Consider the following 22,390-nt stretch of genomic DNA (forward strand, 5'->3'; position numbering starts at 1 on the left):
CACTTTAATGACAGCAAAATTAGTTGCTATTAATTATTATGATTATTGTAGGAACACTTGGTTTCCTTTTAGATTTTCAAATCATTTAAACAGACGTAAAAAAAAAGCATTAGTTGCCATTTGATACCAGATACTTACCTTTTCAACTGGTGTATTTTCTTCACTTGTTACACTAGCTTTTCGTGATTCAGTTTTGGTTCTGCTCAGCCTGCGGGATACTTTCTCTCTGAGCAGAGTAGCATATCCAATGTGTTCATAAATGGGGTTTGTGGTCATTTTGGAAATGTACTCAGAAGCCTTGGTTTCTATATACAGTGTTATCAAGCCATCTGTTACTAAATCATGGATAGATTCAAATCTCTTCTCCCCCACAAAGTGTTTCCCATCATAGAAAAGCCTGTAGTTTAAGGTCTGATTACCAAACCTGTACAAAAAGATGACAAAGAGAACATAATATCAGAAGAACCAGGAGACAGTATTGCTGATTATACATACATTTTTAGGCTTAATAGTTCAACTGGTTCCATGTGGGTGGATCCGACTGTAGGACTGAGACCATTTAGCATTTGACAAGAAAGCAACACCCCCCAGAAATGTGTGTTTAGGAAATATATGCTCTTTTTGAGGAGGCTGGCACAATACAGAGACACGCTTATACAGACTGACAAAAGCCTGTTCTAGAGTGTGCTCACTAAGTGGCTATTTATGGCACATATAGTATATGGTTTTAATATATTAAAAAAAAAAAAATCTTAAAATGTTTCCTTTGTAACATCCAGGGTGAGAACTAGAACTCACAGAAGTAAATGGAAGGCTTTTGTCAGTGACTTCAATGGCTAAGCATTTCAGTTCAAGTGGGTGGGTGGGTGTGGGGTTTTTGTTAAATGGCTACAGGCTAAAAGCTCCAGAATGGCTTCTACATTGTATTCTATTACAGTGCATGCACGCACGCACTTAATAATGACAATCAAATACTATACTTTTCTGGTGTGTCCCTTGCCTCTGTGTACCAAAGGTTGGGAATGCGAGACAGGCAGTGGAACCATTTGATGGTTGCCTGTTCTGTTCATTCCCTCTTGGGCATCTGGCACTGGCCACTGTCAGAGGAGAGGGTGCTAGGCTGGGTGATACCTTTGGTCTGACCCAGTATGGCCATTCTTGTGACCTATATTCTGTAATACCTTAAGAACCTAGAAAAATCACTTATTTTTTTTCCATTTGACAGATGTTGCTGTTCATTTTCTATGCTTTTTACAGCAATTCTTGGTTCTGCTGACAGTCTTGTTTGTGCACCAACATAACTGATCAGAATGATCTCAGTACAATGTCCAGAGTTCTGGGAAATCTCTTTGAGGAAATTTTTGTTACAGATTTACCAAATGGAGTATGAAATTGAAGACACTTTTTGCTCATCCCATAAAAAGAGTAACGCTTTAAAATTTGCCTATTTGCTATCTAAAACGTTTCCTTTGTTAAAGGCAATTGGATCTGGTGGAAATTTCCCACCAAACTCTAACAGTTTTAAGACGTACATCATTTCTCACTTACATAGCTTGAGAGCTCATTAAAGAGAAAGATACTAATGTAAAGTTTGGGTTTCTAATAATTTTATCTAGATTCAAAATATAAAAGGACTCTGATCTGAATTTTGAGATGCCACTGTTACTCTCACAATCAAATCCAGCAGCAGAGAAGTAGCCAACCCACAGGAATTCAGCCAGTCACTTAAGGAGACTTCTTTTCACGCCATCACTGGGGAGCATATTTTGAGCCCTCTTAAAAAAAAACAAAACAAAAACATCAAACAGATATCTTTTGCAGCACGCCTGGAAGGTCACCAAATTCAGACCAAGGTGGTGAACCTAGCTCTAGAATACTGCCACTTTCACAGAGTTCATTCTGCTAGCCACCCCGCTCATTTGCAATGAGCAAGATCTAGGCACGTGCCTCTTTTGACCACCCTTGAGGCAGTACGACATTGGGAGAGGAAATTCTGGTTGGCCAGTCCCAGCTCAGTTATGGCTTTGTAGGCCATAACAGATACCTTACACTCCACCAAGAAACCAATGAGCAACCAGTGCACATCTGGGTGCCCCAGTGTCACATGTACCTGCCATGATGCCACGCTCACTAAGCAAGCTACTGTATTGTACATCGGTGTCATTCTCAAAATGGTCTTAAGGAATAGTTCCATTCAGTGCACTACAAGAGTCTAAGCTTGAGGAAACGAAGGCATGCATAACAATGGCAGAGGTCTACATCCCCTGAAAAAGGCTGCAAAATCCTTGCCAGATGCCAACGGTAAAAAGTTAACTATGGTACTGCACGAATGTGATTGTCAAAAAACAGCTAGAAGTCTAAAATCACGCTCAGTTGCAAACCCTAGCGATTCAAGGCAGTCTCTCAATCAAAGGGAGTGGTATTATCTCCACCATCCCTTCCAAAGGTCTAGCCAATGTAGAAATGTTTTACAAAATCTGAATTTACCTGAGAGCTAGAGTGTAGCATCCAGGTTGCCGCTGGCTCTCTCTGAGAATATAAGCTCCTTCTATACCTGCAAGTAGCTCATCTGCTTGCTCCCGAGAAATAATCCCATGAAACCTGAGAAGAGAGATTTCAGAATAACCATAAGTAGAAATATATCCACAAGAAATCACGGCTACATCAAGTGACTCGTGGTAGATCATAATGGGATACCACCACAAAATGCTGCATCAGTGGAACAACCTGCAAACAATTTCAATTCCTTGCTTCCCAGGCTGATGGATATCAAACTATCACAGACAAAGAATAAGACTGAACTGGGAAATGACAGAGCAAATTAACTTCTCAGTTCAGTCTCATTAATTGTGTTGCTTATCACCTGAGTAACTCCACTGGATAATTTTAGAATATCATCTTTCAATTTGGTCCATAAAAGAAGCTGTTCACCTGACAAACTGCAACCATCAGAAAACACTGCTGTCATGACCCTTTGAACATAGGCAACAGCTCCAGACCAGGTGAAAATTGTGGGTGAATCCTCAAGTTATCATCTGCAAAATACTTGGCAGCTCAAGGAGTAGGAACAATTAAATGCAGAAGAACAAGAAAAAATTAAGGAACTATCCTATTCTACTGAACCCAATGGGAAATCCTCTGCTTCAAGAGGAGAAGAGTTGGCTGAAGCTATTTTTAGAGTTTCAATCACATAAAATGTCTACAAATAAAGGAAACATTTTCAGAACACCCTCCCCTTGCCATCTTACAGACTTTAGACCAGAAGGGACTAGTTCGGCCCTAGACTAGTCAGCTAGTCTGTCCTGCACACAACTAGTCATCCAACCTCATCCACCCATGCCTGGGGGCACATAGTAGTAGTAGTAGGTAGTCCGTTGTGTCCGACGATGACAACTTTAGCTTGCACAGGCTCATCAGTTGTGGACTCGCATGTGGCTGAGGAGTCCAAGCTTTGAACGGCATGGGCTTTCACAGTGGGGGCAAGAGAAATGTCCTGGCTCTGTTGGTGTGGCTGCTGCTGTTGCTTTCTTCCTCTCACAAGCATCAATGAGGTGTACGCATTGCTGCTCTTCAAAGTTGTCATACGCACGTTATACAAGAGCACACCAGCCTGTTTGGTCTTTTGCATGCTGCTCTAGCTGATCTGGTTTTAAACCAGCATGAGCAATGTTGGCCTTCATGCGGTCTTTAGATCTCTTGCAAGGCCCACCTTGATTCCTTTTGCCCCGACAGAGTTCACCGTAGAGGAGTTGCTTAGGGATTCTTGACTCCTCCATTTGCATGACGTGCCCTGTCCAGCGAAACTGGGCTTTCAGAATCAGGGCTTGCTGCTCAGGGTTCCTGCACTGTCCACGACCTCCAGGTTCGTAACTCTGTCCTGCCACCGAATGTGCAGTATTGACCTCAGGCTGCATGTGTGGAAGTGCTCCAGCAGTTTTATATGTTTTCTGTACAAGGTCCATGTTTCACAGCCATACAGGAGACTGGTCAGGACTACAGCCTTGTACACTTTCAGTTTAGTGGACCGTCAGATATTGTGCTGATTCAACACTCGCGCTCTCAGACATCCTAGTGCCCGGCTGGCCTGGCAGATTCTGGCATTGATTTCTTTGTCAAGGGAGCCAGCATTGGCTATCACACTGCCAAGGTACTTGAACTCCTCTACTGTTTTTAACTCTGTTCCTTCAATAAAGATTGAAGCAGGGAGAGCAGAAGATCCTGGAGCAGGTTGAAACAGTACCTTGGTCCTTCCTAGGCTGATGGTCAAACCAAAGAGGCGAGAGGCATCAGCAAACTTGTTGACGGTGAGCTGGAGATCAGATTCCTTGTGTGCCATAAGTGCACAGTCGTCAGCAAAAAGGGCTTCCAGGATGAGCCTCTCAAGCGTCTTGGTTTACGCAATCAGACGATGAAAGTCGAAAAGTGACCCATCAAGTCTGTATTTTATGTAGACTCCATGGTCCAGATCCTTAACTGCATGGCTGAGGACGCACACGAAAAAGAGGTTGAACAACACTGGGGCCAGCATGTACCCTTGCTTCACACCACTGGATATCTCGAAATGGACCTGAGGACTCGCCACATGAAAGAACGAAGCCAGTCACGTCATCCTGGAACAGGCATATGAGGTTAACGAATCTTCTTGGGCAGCCAAGTTTCGACAGGATAATCCACAGGGCTTCTCTGTTGACAGTATCAGCATAACATAACCTTTGGTTGAATTACTGATGGCCTCAAATCTTGATTTAAAGATTTAAAGTTACGGAGGATCCATCATTTATTCTAGCTCAAATCAGCAAGTGATCCAGGCCCTTTGGCAGTAGTTCCCAACCTTTTCACTAGTGTGGATCCCCAAACACCCCTTGCCCCAAACCATTCGCAGACCCCCATCAAAACCAATTCTAGCAATTCTTAGTCCTGTGGCACCTTATAGACTAACAGATTTTTTGGAGCATAAGCCGTCATGGGCAAAGACCCACTTTGTCAGATTATGCTCCAAAAAAATCTGTCAGTCTATAAGGTGCCACATGACTTTTCATTGTTTTTGCGGATACAGACTAACACAGCTATCCTTCTGACACTCAGCAATTCTTCCACAGCTTTAATTTTTAACAACCGACTCCATGCAGTACCCTCAAAAACCCGCAGGGGGCTGCAGACCCCAGGTTGGGAACCACTGCCCTACAATGCAGAGAAAGGCAGGCAATGACCTGCGCAAGAGGTCTATCTGACCTGGTGGGAAATTCTTTTCAATGCCAAATGTGGCAATCAGACTCCAAACATTTTTTAAGTCAGCTCTAAGAGGGAGCATGATCAGGCCTAGGATGGTTACTTTATGTGAGAGGAATGCAACAAGAGCAGTTATGATGGCACTTGAAAATACAACAAGATACGTTTAAATTAATTAATGTATTCTAGATATGATCCTTCTTAAAAACCCTGCCTTGACTGTTTACAAATATGTTTTTTAAGGGCATGAGGTTATCTGAACTGCTTCTTAAGCATGTGGCTACAAACAATGAAGATGCTGGTGAAAGTTTTTGTGAGCTGGTCTATAGTGCTGTAGAGAAAAAAGAGGAAGTTTTGTAGCCTCAGGAATAATACTGTTTTCATTATTTCAATAAAGTTGTTCGGCTAGTTTCTGAAGAAAGTGACACTTTCTGTGATTCATTCCCCCATGACAAAAGGAACAGCCCTAAGACAAACAGCTGATTTCAGAGTGATCTGTACTTCAGCCATGACCTTTAAACAAGGACAAAATACAGTCTTTAGAGTAGTTTAAATACTATACTCTTCACATATTTTGCTTGCTGATTCACTAAACCTTTCCTGGGAGTTTTTAAAGCTTCTATTTTGAATGTTGCTTCCTAAAATACAGTAAATATGTTAAAAGCTACGAGTAGCCCTAAGCATTGTCTTTTTTTCTGACATAATACATCAGAAAGGGTAGGTTTGAAATGCTGCCTCTGGTTTGGCAGGGAAACAAAAGATGAAAAACATTTTAGATGTAAAAAGAACTGAACTGCAATCACACTTGCCAATTTTTTCATATTCATTGCATATTGGAAGCATTAGGTTTCAGGTGATCTTGCCAAAGCATTGCCAGGCATACTGATTTTTTTAAAAATCATCATGAACAACAGGTATTTTCAATTACAACTAAATAAAATGAACAGCTCTAAAATTGCACAATTTAAATGCATCTTTATTAATAAATTCACTGTCAATGTCAAAAAATCCAGTTAAGTAGTTTAGGATTTTAATTTGCTCTTGGCTATTAGCTGTAATACACACTTATCAATAACCAAGAAATTTGTTGGACAAAAGACATGATAATGCTTTAAAAAGTTGTAAGCTAGAAAGTATGGTGGTTCAATTAATGAGTATTGTCTTTCAAATGCTACTGTACTTGAGTGGCTATGACAGAATTCCCTATTGTCACAGACTGTGTTATAGTTATAAAATGCAATTATATTAATTAGCAGAAAGCTGTTGGCTTTTCACAAGTTTTATTTGCTGCTGTTTCTTGGGTGTAGGGTGACCACATCTCCCCCAGCCAAATATGGGACATGGAGAATGACCCCCATCCCAGCCAAAAGGGGATGGATGGTCACCCTATCTGGGGCACCCAGAACAGGGCTGCGACACCACCAGTGAAGCTCCTGGCTTCCCCGAGCTGTGGGTGGCAGCCTGTACTGCTGCACAGGTCCAGCTCCCAGCTGTGGGATGCAGGGCAGCTCCAGCTCCAACCCTGCTGTGGCTGGGGTTCACCCCCACTCCCACCGCCCCCCCATGGCTGTGAACTCCAGCCCCCCTGGCCCCAGCTCCAGCAGCCCCACTCACCCCACCCCCCCACCAGCTTGGCCCCAGCTCCAACCTCCACAGCCTGGCTTAACCCCCTGCTCCAGCAGCCCCACTCCAACCACCCAGGCCTGGGTTCCTGCTCCAACCTCTGCGGCCCAGCTCAACCCCCACGGCTCCAGCCCTCCCGCCCTGGCCCCAGCTCCAGGGGCTCCGCTCAACCCCCCACAGCTCCGGCTACAACCCCACCACCCAGACCCCAGATCCAATGTCACTAAACCCCCGGTTCACCCCCCCTCCCACAGCTCCCACTCAGCTCCAGTCCCCACTGAGGGGAAGGCGGGTGGCAGCTGAGCCACCGAGCAGTCTGGCTCCCAGCTCCTGGCTCCGTCAGGTGGAGGAAGCCAGTGAACTCTTTGAAATACAGGGCAATTAGGCCCTTTTGCAAAATAAATCGAGAGGCCAAAATGGCGCCCGAAACGTGGGGCTGTCCTGCTGAAAATGGGATGGATGGTCACCCTACTGGGGTGTAAAAAACCCCTAAATCATGAAATTACATTCTTTATTGAAGGCTAAACAGTAGATCTTGGAAAAGTACTAATCAAAAGATAAGTTATCATTCTGTGCACCCAGCTCAAGTAAAGGGCCATGAACAGGTTGTAACAACAGCTGCAGCACTTGTATACTACCTATGCAAGGCTCCTAGTCAATGGACATGCAAGGTTTGGACATGCTCCCACTGGATAGAAACAAGCAGTCCTTTGGCACCTTAGACACTAACAAATTTATTAGGTCATGAACTTTTGCGTATAAGACCTACTCATCAGATGAGTTGGAGTGGAAATTACAGAGTCCAGGGTAACACGTAAGAGCAAAAGAAGTCACATGACGACTCATACCGTCATGTATATGGAAATACTGGGTATCAGTGAGAAGAAAATATAATAAGCACACAGCAAAAAGAATGGGAGGGACAAGATTAAGAAAAACAGTATCTTTGCCCACGAAAGCCTACGCTCCAAAATATCTGTTAGTCTATAAGGTGCCACAGGACTTCTTGTTGTTCAGTAACAACAAAAGAGGTTTAAGACTTATAACCAAAAAAGGGATCCAGGATGGGAGATCTGAAACAATCAGAACAATCCCTCCCCAAATCACCCCTGATTTGGTTTTGGACAACATTCATGGTTTTGCTCCTGTCTAGGTGATATATAGGCTAAAATGGCAGTTCAGACCATGCATTCTTGGGCAACAAAAATGAATTCACATGTAACTGGAATATTAGCCATTCAAAACATTTACAGGCTAGGACTATGGAAAGTGAAATGAAATGTTTTGTCCTGACACCTCCATTTTGGTACCGTGTGCTCTTTCTGCATTAATAATTTCAAAAGGAACAAGTGACACCTCAAGTGATGGCTTATCAAATAATTAAAATGGATAGTGCAATACATACTCTCGTCCATAGTATTTTGGTCTGTTCTCCACCTAAATTCAACAAGAAAGAAAAATATTAGCAACAGACTCAAAATTGAAATAATTACATTAAAATAAAGGTCAAGCAAATGAAATACTGATTATCAGTGTAGACTACAGAGTCAGATTCAGAACATATGCTTAACATTGCAGATTTAAAAAAGATAAACGAAATGATCCTGACACATGAAGTTGTTAAGATAAAGTTGCAGCACATGCAGAACACAGAGTTAAAAATAAAAATAAAAATAAATGGTTTTACTTTCATAGCTGCAGGGAAACAAATGGGGTAGCACATGACAACTGTATGAGGCATGACCAAACAGATGAAGCATAATTTTTTTCTCACCTATTATTTATACTACATAATAGAACTATTTTATCTTTTGCAGTTTCTCAGACATTGTGCCATATAAATGGCAAGAAGAACTCCATATTCTCAGGAGAGTTTAAAAACACAAAACATAACCCACCAAAGTTTATGGATTGAATTCTGGTCTGAAACGCCTTACATCTCAGGAAGCAGGAGTCTGATCCAAGGTACATCAAAGTTAATGGAAAGACTTCCAATTATTTGAAATGTTTTTAAATCAAATTCTAATATAACAACTTGCCTATATTCAAACTTCAGATATTCTGACATGCTAGTTTACCACTCAGGCCCCAATACTGCAACAAACTCCTAGCTTGTGTGCCTTAATTTATCAAAAACCTTTGTTTTGTTTGTTTGTATTATTTAGTTGCCTATTTTAGCTGAATTATTACACAGGTTTCAATTTCAGCATGTGATCCAAAGACAACTAACTGCACAGTGGCTAGGTATGAGAAGGATCATATTTCAGTTCTGACTCTCTTTCACACAGTAATACTAAACCAGTTTGTCTGAAATTGGTAATGCTCCACTGTGTGGCATATGAGTTATTAAGTACCACAAAAAGGTTAAATGAAGTTAAATATTGTCAGTGCGAAGGAATTGTCAAAGCTTATGGATTTGGTTTATACCCAGAAAGAACAGACCAACAAAATAACTTATCTTGGACTTTGGAGACAGCACAAGAAGCACCAGCTACTGAACTCTGAAGTACATGCTCATTTTTCAACAGTTTACAAGGGAAAAACACTTCACCAGCAGGGGTCACATCTTTCCAAGGTTTAATACACACAGTATTTGTTTAACGTCTGCTCAACATTTAATGAAAAATATTTGCTGTTTGAATATTAATTTATAAAATGCCAAAATTTTACTGCCCACTCATCACCTGCATTTATGCATAGTGTATTATATAAAATAGCTTTAGAGGATTTTCCAAATGGGAATTATTTTTTACATGACTAGCACTATATTTTCTCTCCAGCTATGATATTTACCTATAGCCTTTGATACTGCTCTATTATATGGCACGAAAAATGAAACTGGAAACAGAATGTAAACTTGTAAATTTACAATAAGGGACTATGTGGAGTTTGTGACCATTGGCTATGACACATGTTCATTGCCTTCAAACAGCATTCTGGGTGAAACACTTTAATTAGGAAACTGAAGAGCCTGGGGGGAAAAAAAAACAGGCAGGGAAGGGAGAGAGAGGTGGGCTTTCATCTAAGACAGGTGATGACTGAGGAACTGAGAGTCAAGAATGGGTGTATTTGGTTGACCATGGAGGGAAACTACAGGTGCATTTGCCCTGAACTAGCACCTTTCACCTTGGAGAATCGTAATACAGCTATGAGCCAAATAATTTTCAGCAAATCTGATAATCTGCTACTGAATCTGAGTAAGGGTATCATAATCTGGCCCAAGGTGCATGCAAAACCTGAATACAACATTCTTAGGGGGCACAGTGGCTAGTCAGCATAGAAAACGATAACGTTAACAGACTTAGGGTACATCTACTTTTTCCGGAAGATTGACGCACTGGCTGTGCTCAGTTGAATCAGGGCACTGCTGTCAATGACAGTACTCCTTGAATTGTTGATGGGAGAGTTTCGACCTCCCGCTGTGTGGGTGGCAGCAAAAATTGATTTAAGATACACCAGCTTCAGCGCAGACCTGGCCTCAGCTTCAACTGAAGCCATGTCAGTCTTTGGCCCAGGAATGAAACACTGCTCCTATCAAACAGACTGCGTCTACACTAGCAAGTTCTTTCAAAAGATTTTTCAAAAGAAGGGGGTTCTTTTGAAAGATCCCAGGGAACATCTACACACAAAAAGCATTCTTTCCAAAGTAAATCGAAAGAATGTGGCACTCCTTTCAAAAGTGCACTTCCACTCCTGTTTCAGGAAGAGCACCTTCTTTCAAAAGAAGCTTTCAAAAGAAAACGTGTGTAGACACTCCCCAGGGCCCTTCTTTCAAAAGAGCAATCCTCATGACACCTGATTTTTCGATCCCTGTCCCATTCTTTTGAATGAGTGGGGACTGTGTGGATGCTCCCTTTCGAAAGAGCAGACCACTGTTTTGAAAGAAGTTCTTTCAAAAGAGATCTTCTGGAAAGTCTTCTTTCAAAAGATCTCTGTAGTGTAGATTAGTATCAGAGAGGTAGCCATGTTAGTCTGTAGCTTTGAGAACAACAAGAAGTCCTGTGGCACCTTACAGACTAACAGATATTTTGGAGCATAAGCTTTCGTGGGTAAAGACCCACTTCATCAGATGCATGAGTTGGGGGGGGGTGGTTTCAGAAGGGTATTTAAAGAGTGGAGTGCCAGTAAGAGGGACGGCCAGAGCTGACCTCCCTCTACTGGGACCCCACTCTTTAAATACCCCTCTGAAACCACCCCTCCCACACTCATGCATCTGATGAAACGGGTCTTTGCCCACAAAAGCTTATGCTCCAAATTATCTGTTAGTCTATAAGGTGCCACAAGACTTCTTGTTGTAGTGTAGATGTAGCCATAAAGAGTCAGACAGTTGTTGTGTTGAGCAGACACTGACTGGCACTCGCTGAGCTCTTAGATGTCCAGTGTGGGTGACCCCTGCCACACAATAACCAATAGCACATAAGCAATACTAGTTCAATTACAAACCCACCTCTGTCTGCATGAGTTCCTCACAGCAGGCAGCATACTGCATCAAGGTGCAAGGAGGACATTTTAGCAAAGGATCTAAGGGCAAGCCCTTGGGTTATTTAAAAAAAAAAAAAAAGAATTTGCATCTTTATGAAGAAGCAAAACCTCAGTTTAAGGACTCATTTGAAAGACCAACACAGAGTGAATATTGCAGGCATTTAATTTGCCTCAGAAGGTTATAAGGCTGAGTCTTTATTTCCAGATATCAGGAGAATTTTAGGATCATGCCCATAAATATGACAAGGTAGAATGACACCATCACCTTAAATATACCTCCACGAAACTTTAAATTCCTCCCCAACCATTCCTTTAGACAGAAACCTGAATCGTGTAACATACCCTGAAGGCCCATAAACATACATATACAAATCATGTAACATAACCTGAAGGCCCATAAACTAAGGTTCTGTCGGACCAGCAAGGAAATCACATTGTAGAAATGACCTAGCCCTGAAAATGTTCTGCCACAGCCATTGCAATGTACGATATATCACTGAGAAGATCGTCATTGATTTCTATCACCAAGAAAGAACAGAATGAGATTGGAGGTTTCAAAATAACTAAGAGCTAAATCACATTAGATTTTTTAGATTAAAAAAAAGATCAATACCTTGACTTACACCTGGAAACAAATGGGAAGCTACTGAAGTCTATGGAGCACAGGTTCTCACTCCTGAGGAAGTTTGTAGCAATGTTTTACACTAGCTGAGACATCTGCATGGACTTCAAAGGAAGCTCCATATATCTCATTGAGCAAGACTTACTGATTGACCGGCTACTTTTCCTCACCAGGCACGAATGAGCCCATAATAAGCAAACACACTTTGATGACAGTTCTACTTATTTGGGCTGCACAGATGATATAGCAGAGACGAAAGCTCTGACCATCTTCATTGCAGTCACAACCCCCCAATTTTTCCATAGAAAAAACAGTTTTCACAACTGACCAACACAATTTCCACCACTCATACATCATCCGTGCCAGATCAGCATTGTAAATTACTAATCAACGAGGGGAATGCAGGCAGAGATATTATTCAGGAACAACATGGCAATGAACAGACAAAAGATCAATATCATAATCCAGCCCTGGACCAATAAACTAGGTTGCCTCTCTCCAAGAAGAATAAGTGTGAGCCTTAACCTCAAGCTGTAGGCAAAAGTGGTCTGATCTACGAATCATGCAATCACAAATCCCAAAATCCTACCCAATCCCACATCATTCAGAGTGATCTGTACTGTTCGTTGAGCCAGAGAGCATACCGAATAGTTCCAAGACTCTTGTTGCAGCTATGAGATCCTTGAAAAATCATAGTCTGCGGGGATGCTGAAATCACACAGGGCAATAAGCCTCAGTAATGTCAACACTAGGCTAGATATGTAATTTGTTAACTCAGTCAGGAAACCAAAGCTGTAGCTGAGTAGCCTAACACTAAACATCACTATTCCAGGATTCATACACAAGCTAGACAAATAAATCTAGTTTTTGAGTGAGAGACTTCCTTTGCTTAAGCTCAAGATTAAACCAACACAACAACGGCACTACTAAAACTGTCCTTTGGACACTCACGTGTCAGAGTCTGGGCATTCCAGCCCTGACATCTAGACTGTTAAAATGCATCTTCTACCCCCACCCCCTACCAAAACACTTATTGGCACACTTATTCCAAGTCCAATTATTCCCTCCCCACCCCCTACCCCACCTTTATAACATATTCTCCAATATGTTATAGCCTGGAGTACCAGGAGATTATATTCAATCCTCATAATTAATTTGCTCTCTCTCATTAACTCTATTAGTTAACTCAGCTAACGCAGCACAGTTCTTTAAAATAACTTTAAAGCTTGACTGCTTGACTGCATTTTCTTTCAAAAACCTTTCCGCTCCTAGTGTTCTATGATTCTATGATTCATATCCTTGACATTTTGGTTCCTTTTTAGACCAACATACTGTGGCCCAAGGTGATATCCAATGTGCACCATATTGCAATTAAGTACTATGCCACTGCACAGCATAACTCTACACAAAACTATTGGGAATCAGGTAAATATGTCTTAAGAGGGAAGGCTGTCATTTCATTACACCATCTGTCTCCAAGTCCCACTGTACTGAAATGAGAAGACACTATGAAGAGGTCTTTCCATTTAAGTACTGTCCCAGAAAAAGTGTAATCCTAAATTCAATAAATGTTACTTCTCCTAACTCTATCAATGAGAAATATAACTTAGGCATGAAAAACAACATTTAAAGTAAAAAGCGAGGCAATGGTCATTAATTCTTAAATCATGGAGATTAAATAATGTCACTTTAATTGCACTATTGAACAAAGCCTCATGTCTATTTCTCAAAACCCTCATCTGATGTCAATGGGCATTTTAAGTGATTCAGGACTACAGGTTTTGGCCTTATACCTACCAAAAGATACTGAAAGAACTCAAATGTGAAACTGCACAACTACTGTTACTATTAACTGTGGTTTGTAACCTGTCCTTTTAATCAGCTTCTGTACTCAAGACTGGAAGATAGCTAATGTAATGCCAACCTTTAAAAAGGGCTCAAGAGGCGATCCCAGCAATTACAGACCAGTAAGTCTAATGTCAGTACCAGGCAAACTACCTGACACCATAGTAAAGAATAAATTTCTCAGACACACAAAAGAACACACTTTGCTGGGCAAAAGTCAACGTGGTGTCTGTAAAGGGAAATAATGTCTTTCTAATCTATTAGATTTCTTTGAAGGAGTCAACATACATATGGGCTGTCTCTACACTTGCATTCTTCTTTCAAAAGAGGTATGCAAATAAGGTGCAGATTTGCCTATCTGGTACCTCATTTGCATATTCTTATTTCAAAACAGCTTCTTTTTTATGGGAACAAGGATTCTTTTGAAGATGGGGTTTACTTTTGGAAAAGCAGTGTCTATAGTTTTCTTCTTTCTAAAGAAGCTATTTTGAAATAAAAATATACAAATGAGATGCCATATAGGCAAATCTGCACCTCATTTGCATTTTATGTCCCTCATTTGCATACCTCTTTCAAAAGAAGAATGCAAGTGTAGACACAGCCATGGACAAGGGGGATCCAGTAAATACAGCGTACTTAGGTTTCCAGAAAGCCTTTGACAAGGTCCCTCACCAAAGGATCTTATGTAAATTAAGTTGCCATGGGATGAGAGGGAACATCTTTTCATGGATTGAGAATTGGTCTGAAGACAAGAAACAAAGGGTAGGAATAAATGGTAACTTTTCAGGAGGAGGTACCTTGTTGTGCTCCTCAATGGTCTGTCCTAGGCCCAGTCCTATTGAACTTATTCACAAACGATCTGAAGAAAGCAGTAAACTGTGAGGTGACGAAGCTCGCAGACAACACTAAACTGCTCAAGATAGTTAAGACCAAAGCAGACTGTGAAAAACTTCAAAAGGATCTCATAAAACTGTGTGACTGGGCAACAAAATGGAAAATGAAATTTAATGTGGATAAATGTAAAGTAATGCATATTGGAAAAAATAACTCCAACTATACATACAATATGATGTGTTCTAACTTAACTACAACTAACCAGGAAAGAGATCTTGGAGTCATCGTGGCTAGTTTTCTGAAAACATCCACGTAGTGTGCAGCGGCAGTCAAAAAAGCAAACAGGATGTTAGGAATCATTGAAAAAAGGATAGAGATTAAGACGGAGAATATCTTATTGCTCTTAGATAAAACCATGGCACGCCCACACTTTGAATACTGCATACAGATGTGGTCACCTCATCTCAAAACAGATATATTGGCATTAGAAAAGGTTTAGAAAAGGGCCACTAAATCATCAGGGGTTTGGAATGGGTCCTGTATGCAGAAATTAGAGAGACTAGCACTTTTCAGCTTAGAAAAGAGGAGACTAAGGGGAGATATGATAGAGGTATATAAAATTATGAATGGTGTGGAGAAACCGGACAAGGAAAAATTATTTAGATGTTCCCATAATATAAGAACTAGGGGACACCAATTTTAATTAACGAGCAGCAGGTTTAAAACAAATAAAAGGAAATTCTTCTGTACATAGCACAGTCAAAATGTGGAACTCTTTGTCAGAGGAGCCTGTGAAGGCTAGGGTTTAAAACAGGGTTTTAACAGGGTTTAAAAAAGAGATAGGAATATTAACAGAGGTTAGGTCCATTAATCGCTATTGGCCAGGATGGGTAAGGAATGGAGCCCTTGCCTCTGTTTGTTAGAAGCTGAAGGTCTATGGCAGAAGAGAGATCATTACCTATTTGGGTCACTCCCTTTGAGGCCCCTGGTATTGGCCACTGCCGGTAGACAGGACACTGGGATGAATGGACCTTTGGGCTGACCCAGTCTGGCCCTTCTTATGTTCTTAACAATATCTACATTCCAGCTGACTTCCGACAATCCTTTGAGCGTGAAGACATACCATCTCTTTTGGACTAGATTTCCTGGTGCTCAACCTGGGCATCAGTGATCATATGTTGAGTGGGACAGAAAAGTGGGGAGCCATAGCTGAGTAAGGCCCCATTATGCCCAATCTGCATGCACTGACAAAGGATCCTTCACAAACCTCATATCTAGGGAATTTAGGGCTGCTCTCCCGCACCCCTAACTTACAGCAGAGCTAGTGCAGCCCTAGTGCAACTGGCTCACATGTCCCTCCAATCCATGGACATATGGAGAATCAACACCTCAACAGTGTCAGAGTGCTCATTTTTGGCAATGAAGACAGTTTCACTATGAGTTTAACCAGATATCTTTTGCACTTAGAATTATGCCTAATGATTCTGTAATCATTTCCAATCTTCGATCTATAAAATCAACTCTCAGTTCAGTGAGAAGCCACAAGAGAAGCCAAGAAAGAAGTAGGAAAAGTAGAAATTAATCTTTAGAATTGCTCACGTTGTGGTTGGATTACCACTGGGAGCCAACCACAGACTACACCTCAGATTCAACTACAGAAGTAAGTTAGACGAGATGAAAGCCCCTCAAAAACAAAACAGAAATGTCTTGTATAGTCTCTCAGGAGTGTCCTAATGTAAAGTTCTCACCTCAAATAACTCTTTTAAACACCTCTTTAGAAACCTCATGTTCACAAGATCTAGAGAGACTTAAGTGTCCTTCTAAGTGTAAGTGAAGAAGCAGAAAGCTCATTTCACAATGGTAAGTTTCATGTTTTGGTGTAGCCACTGGATCCTAGAAGTTCCATAGTGAAGGCTGGGGTGATGGTGAACCAAGACCTACCTGAAGCCTCCAGAGGCACAAAAGGTGCCTTGGTGTCTAGCCTGGGGCATCTGGGTACATTCACAGGAGTCTATGTAAAGCTGCATGGCCTGCATACAGGGCCAAGAGGAGGCAAAAAAAAGGGTCACCATTGAGGACAAGTTAAGGCAGCCAAAGTAACCCACCAATGGAGTGTTGTGGCACATCTGTACCACCTTCAGTAGTGGACACATATAGGAATGATGTTATCCCATCTCCCGTGGAGCGATTCATATTAGCCCCTCATTTGTTCCTTTGGTGAATGGATCTTCTTTTTAGGTGGACTGGATGAGGGAGACTAGATCTTCAACTGTGACACTGACCAAATTACTAGGCTTGAAGAAGCAGAGGGATCCGGAGGTAGATATTCTGTTTTTCGGGTAGCACTTCCCCTTTTGTGACAGAGCATCAGCTTCCCCTGCTTAGTTTCCCAAGACGTAGGTAACAGTAAACTCGAACTGAGAAAAGAACAAGGCCCACTATCCATCTCTGGTTCAAAGTTCAACTATAGCAGTAGTATACAAGATTCTTCTAGTAGGTAAAAACCTGCAGTGAGTGCCAAGCTTCCTTAAGTTGGTGATGCTGTTCTTTAAAAGACAGCTTTGCAGACAGCTCCTTGTCCAGTGTTTTCTGAGTTCATCATTATAGGGGATGAATTTTCAGAAGTAGTATAAGCAAGTGTGCAGAACTGGTTGGGGTCCAAGTCACTGCTAGCATAGCATCCCAAGAGTCAGTCTGGCATGGCTACATCTACACTGCAGTCCCCTTTCAAAAGGGGAATGCAAATGAGGCAAATTGAAAAGGCAAATGAAGCACCAATTTACATCTCACATTTAATTTGCATAATCACTTTTTCCAAAAGTCTTTTGAAAGAAAAACAGCAGTGTAGACAGATTTCTTTCAAAATAAAACGCCATATTCGGAAGCACCCTCCTCTTCCTAATTATTTTCAGAAAGAAGGGTGCTTTCAAAAGTTGAGTTTTATTTTATGAGTTTTATTGTGAGAGAATCCCCGTCTTCACTGCTGTTTTTCTTTAGAAAAACTCTCTTTTGAAAATGTGATTATGCAAATGAAGCATGAGATGTAAATCGGCACTTTACCTGTATTTTTGATTTTCCTCATTTGCATGCCCCTTTGGAAAGGGGACTATAGTGTGTGGGAGCACAAGCACCTGGTGGCTGGGCCTCACTCGCAAGGCAGAATGACCATACACTCCATCTTGGAACGCTATCATACAACGGCAGGAAGGTCTGAAGCCAGGCCAGGAGAAAGAAATCAGAAAGTTGACAAGTAGTTGGAGAGTCCCCAAAGAGAACATCCCGACAAGTAGATAGTAAGTCCCCAAAGAGAACAGCTGGGGCAAGTAGCTGGAAGCCCCCCAAAGAGAACATCTTGGTAGTGCAATATCATAGGTCCCAGGGGGAGGTTCGGAAAATGGCCAAGGACAGAGGAAATCTTGTAACATGTTCTGACAGGCCGGGAGCATAGAAAGCCCAAATTAGGTAACAAACACTTTAAATGGCCAGGTATTGTACCCCCAATTAAGAAACAGTATAAAAGGTGATTTAGCAGGGACAAGGGTGTGGGCTCCTGGACACCAGGCGGAGGCTAGCAACTTCCAGTCCAGACAGCAGACCCCGGCCTGATCACCTGGACGTCACCACCACGAAAGGTCCCAACCAAGCTGTATCTCTGACTTGAAGGGCCTCTGTAACGTAGTTGTTGGTAAGATGTGGGAGCACTGGATGTTATTGGTAAGTCACAGGTAATTATATACAGCTACACGTAACCTAGTGTTTAGCCTATGCCAAATAAATAAAATATATTTAAAACAAGTGTTAAGTAGTTGTAGCTACGAATAAATGAATCAGTCACTATCGGTAAATACCACTAGCTGGGGCTGTATAAAGAATTATTGGGACTTAGAACAGCCACAGGGCATTGTGGTGTTCACAATCGGAGTGTTATTGTTCCTAGTACTCATAATACTGTGGATACCCAGGTTTTAAAGTAGATACACTGAATCACATATTGCTGCTACACTATATATGGCTGCTATAGCGGTGGGGTGGTCGGTCCCGGGCCACCCACCACCCCGCCGTATCAAACCCCACGCGCACACATGGGACCCAGAATAGGTCGGCACATCATCATAGTGTAGACGCAGCCGCATGTGTCAGAACTGGAGCTATGATGAAGTGTTGAGGTGGTCAGTAGCATGCTGGACACCAGGAGACCAAACAAAACAAAGGACTTTATGAAAGAGGGAAGTCAGTGGAACTGTTTTTGCTTATAAAAATTTGCAGAACGTAGGAAATTCTGAAGTTCGCAAACCATCCATGGTGCTGTCTAGTTGCAGATGGCTAACACCTTCAATAGTTCCATCTGGACAGAAGGATGGCATGGGGAATGTTCCCTGCCTCCCACCCTACAACTTATATACTTCAAAACAGACAGAGGGTCAAGATAAGCCAAATATCCATAATGCCACTCTAGGTGGTCAGGTTAAAACTCCACTGCCTGAAGACTATTATGCACTAACTATGGCCGTCAATTAATTGCACCCAATGTATGGTATTCAATAGTTCCATCTGGACAGAAGGATGGCATGGGGAATGTTCCCTGCCTCCCACCCTACAACTTATATACTTCAAAACAGACAGAGGGTCAAGATAAGCCAAATATCCATAATGCCACTCTAGGTGGTCAGGTTAAAACTCCACTGCCTGAAGACTATTATGCACTAACTATGGCCGTCAATTAATTGCACCCAATGTATGGTATTAACTCAAAAGAAAATTAACACTTTTGTTTGGAGAGGGGACTTGTCTGTGGCCAGGTGGGGATGGACCCTCCTATCACAGCTCTGCTGCTCATGCTTCCCTCTTTACCCACCCATGGAGCTGCCCTTGGCCAGGCTGCTCTGACTGGCAGTCTGTGTCCTGTCTGCTATGCAGAGCAGCAGGAAGGAAGGCTAATAACGTTAGGATGTCTGCCTCCCGCTGCCTGTGTACCCAGTAACTGCTGAGATGGGGTCAGGGAGCAGGGAGAGCCTGTCTGCTGCTGGCACAGGAGTAAGTGCTACTGCTGGCTGAAAATGCATTCAGACTCCTGAGTGCGCTGATTAAAGAGACAGCGTGTGCGCACACACACACTCTCTCTCTCTCTCTCTCTCTCTCTCTCTCTCTCTCTCTCATCAAACCAAAATCGGAAATGGCACCCTGGGTGAGCCAGGAATGGCCAGAGACCTGTGGGATGGCTGTGGGCTCCAGCAAAATGCAATCCCTGTAACACAGCACAGAACCTGCCTTGAGCAGCAGGCCACAGGCCAGGCACCACAAACCACAGCAGCAGCACAAAAGTATGTAATTGAGGCCCAAAACTATTTAAATAAAATTTTATTTTATTATTGTTTAACAGTGTGATTGATTGTAGTTTTCCTACTTTGTAATGTCACAACTTTGATTTTTTTTTTTTCAAATTGACAGCCCTGACATTCGTTATTTACAATTATTTTATTCTGTTCCCTTGGAAGCCTATGTCTTGCCTTTCATCTGAAAAAAAGGGGGGCAGGGGCACTTTTGCAAGAGGAAAAAAACCTTCTCCCTTTCATCACCACACAAAATTAGAGCAGAAATTGCTTTTCCTAGGAATCATTTTTTGCCTGCTTTAGACAAAACCCAGCTGGAATTGTGAACAATGAACATAGCAATTAGCTGACACTTCTCTACATAATTACATAGGTTAAAGCTCTAAGGGCTTGTCTACACTAGGGACGTTTCAGACAAATTTCTGTCACTAACATTGGTTTGGCCGAACTACTGACAACAATATTAAAAGCCTTAATGTACAAAAGCCCACAACCTGTTATCAGCTGTGGGTCAATCAGCCTTGCTCTGTGAGAAGAACAAGTAAAAGCTAACTGTATTGAGCAGTTTTAAATATGTAGCCTAGTATGTAATATAAAATAATACTTCAACAGTCATTGAAAGATCCCTGCCCCCATTGCTTCCTCCTTTTCCCTCTCCTTTTTTGGAAAGGAAAGACAACTGTAGCAAACTCAGTTACCCATAGTTACCGAAAACTTCCCAAAGTCAAACACCATCGATATTCATCCTGTAATTCTTTACTTTAGTAACACTAGTACATATTTTTTAAAAGACTCACTAAAATAAAAAGGTTGAAATGGTATTTTCAAGCTGAATACTATTAAAATATTATTCTATTATAAAAAACAAGAAGTGAAATCTTGCTTTAACTCTCTTCTGCAAATGTCATTTTCAACCACCCTTTCAGTAGAATAACTCCAGAGAAACACAATATATATTGACTTTCTATCATAAAAGAATGCAGCTTTACACTTGCAAACACTGGAACACGTTTCTAGGAACTCATACTCCAGATGAGCATTGCTTTTAAAGTAAACTTTTTATTTGTAAAGAATGGCCATCATTAAAATATTGTGGAAGGAATCTAAAAACAACAAGGATACTGGAAGGAATCCTATGTTACTGGTAAGATCAGATATTCACAGTACTCATGATGCTGATGGCTATTAATTAGAAATCATTAGATATCCCAGCTCTCAACAGTTCAGCATGCATCTCATTGGAGTGATGACTTGTTTTTGCTGACAATATTTTTATGCAGATGGTAGTGGGAGAAGAGTGTAATGTATAAAAGCTCAAAGATACAGAGCCATACATTGTTTATAGTCCGCTCTTAACTTTTATATGGATTGTTTATGTGTCAGAGTAAAATAGACTATTAATCAAGAAATTTACATAAATCCAAGCAGCAAAAATGCTGAGATCTGTGGCTAAAAACCTCTGCAAGTGTCCCACCAGCATTTTTTTTTTTTTTTTTTAAACTCCTGGAAAGAGAGAAGCCCGTACGCAGCCCCAGCCAGCTCCCAGTCCCAGGGATGCCAAGGTTCCCTTGGCCACAGCTGGGTACCCAGGGCTGGAGCTGCCATCAGCGCTCCCAGCTCTGCGGCTGCCGAGCTTCCCCCTGCCCTGGCTCACTCCATGGGAGTGGAGCTGCTGGCAGAGGTCTGAGCACCAGCTGGCTCCTAGCCCTAGGGCTGTTGGGGTTGCCCCAGCCCTGGCCTGAGTCCCTGGAGTTGGAGCTGCCACCAGGGATCTCAGCCCCAGGGATGCCAAGGTTCCCTCTAGCTCCAGCCAGGTCCCTGGGTCTGGAGCTGCCAGTGGGACTGCATGCCGCAGCCATAGGGGCCAGCAAGGTCCCCCCGTCACCCACCTGGGCATCCTGGCTGGGAGGTGCCAGTACTGCGTACCGTGCTGTCAGAAAAAAGAAAACTGTGTCCTACTAAGATGATGCTAATTAGTAGCAGATTAACAAAATGTGGGGTACACTGAATATGTGGGAGAGGGACTGGGAAAAATGGAGGAATGATGAAAATCCAGACTACTGTTTTTTTTTTTTCTTTTTTGTTAAGGAGCTGAACTTGATTTATTTGGGCTATAGAATATGTTACAGCAGGAGTCTGTCCTGTGTATCTAATGCCTTATTAATGCAAGATTTTTTTTGTCACTTAGTAATGAATCAAGCCTGAACAGTCATTAAAATAGAATAAAGTTGCCTTAAAAGTCATGAACTTCCCTTCTTAGGGTATGTATTTACTACTCTGGGGATTGACCCAGCAGGGATCCATCCACCAGGCATTGATTTACTGAAGATGCAACAAATCAATCTCCGAATGCACTCCCGTTGACACCAATATTCCAGCAAAACGAGAAGAGTAGCTGACATAGAGAGGAGAGCAACCCCCATTG

The 22,390-nt window shown here is 42.0% G+C and overlaps 1 protein-coding gene across 1 annotated transcript in view; it reads right to left on the bottom strand.

The window, feature by feature from the left end:
• CHN2 (chimerin 2) overlaps positions 1–22,390 on the bottom strand; it is a 249,493-nt gene that overhangs the window by 108,803 nt on the left and 118,300 nt on the right. Inside the window, exons 4-6 of the mRNA XM_074984560.1 lie at positions 8,258–8,289; positions 2,488–2,601; positions 139–424 (exon numbers count right to left, since the gene is read on the bottom strand). Coding sequence (XP_074840661.1) covers positions 139–424; positions 2,488–2,601; positions 8,258–8,289 — 432 coding nt within the window. The remainder of the gene's footprint in view (positions 1–138; positions 425–2,487; positions 2,602–8,257; positions 8,290–22,390) is intronic.

The sequence above is a fragment of the Carettochelys insculpta genome, chromosome 2, assembly GCF_033958435.1.
Source record: "Carettochelys insculpta isolate YL-2023 chromosome 2, ASM3395843v1, whole genome shotgun sequence".
Lineage (NCBI taxonomy): Eukaryota > Metazoa > Chordata > Testudines > Carettochelyidae > Carettochelys > Carettochelys insculpta.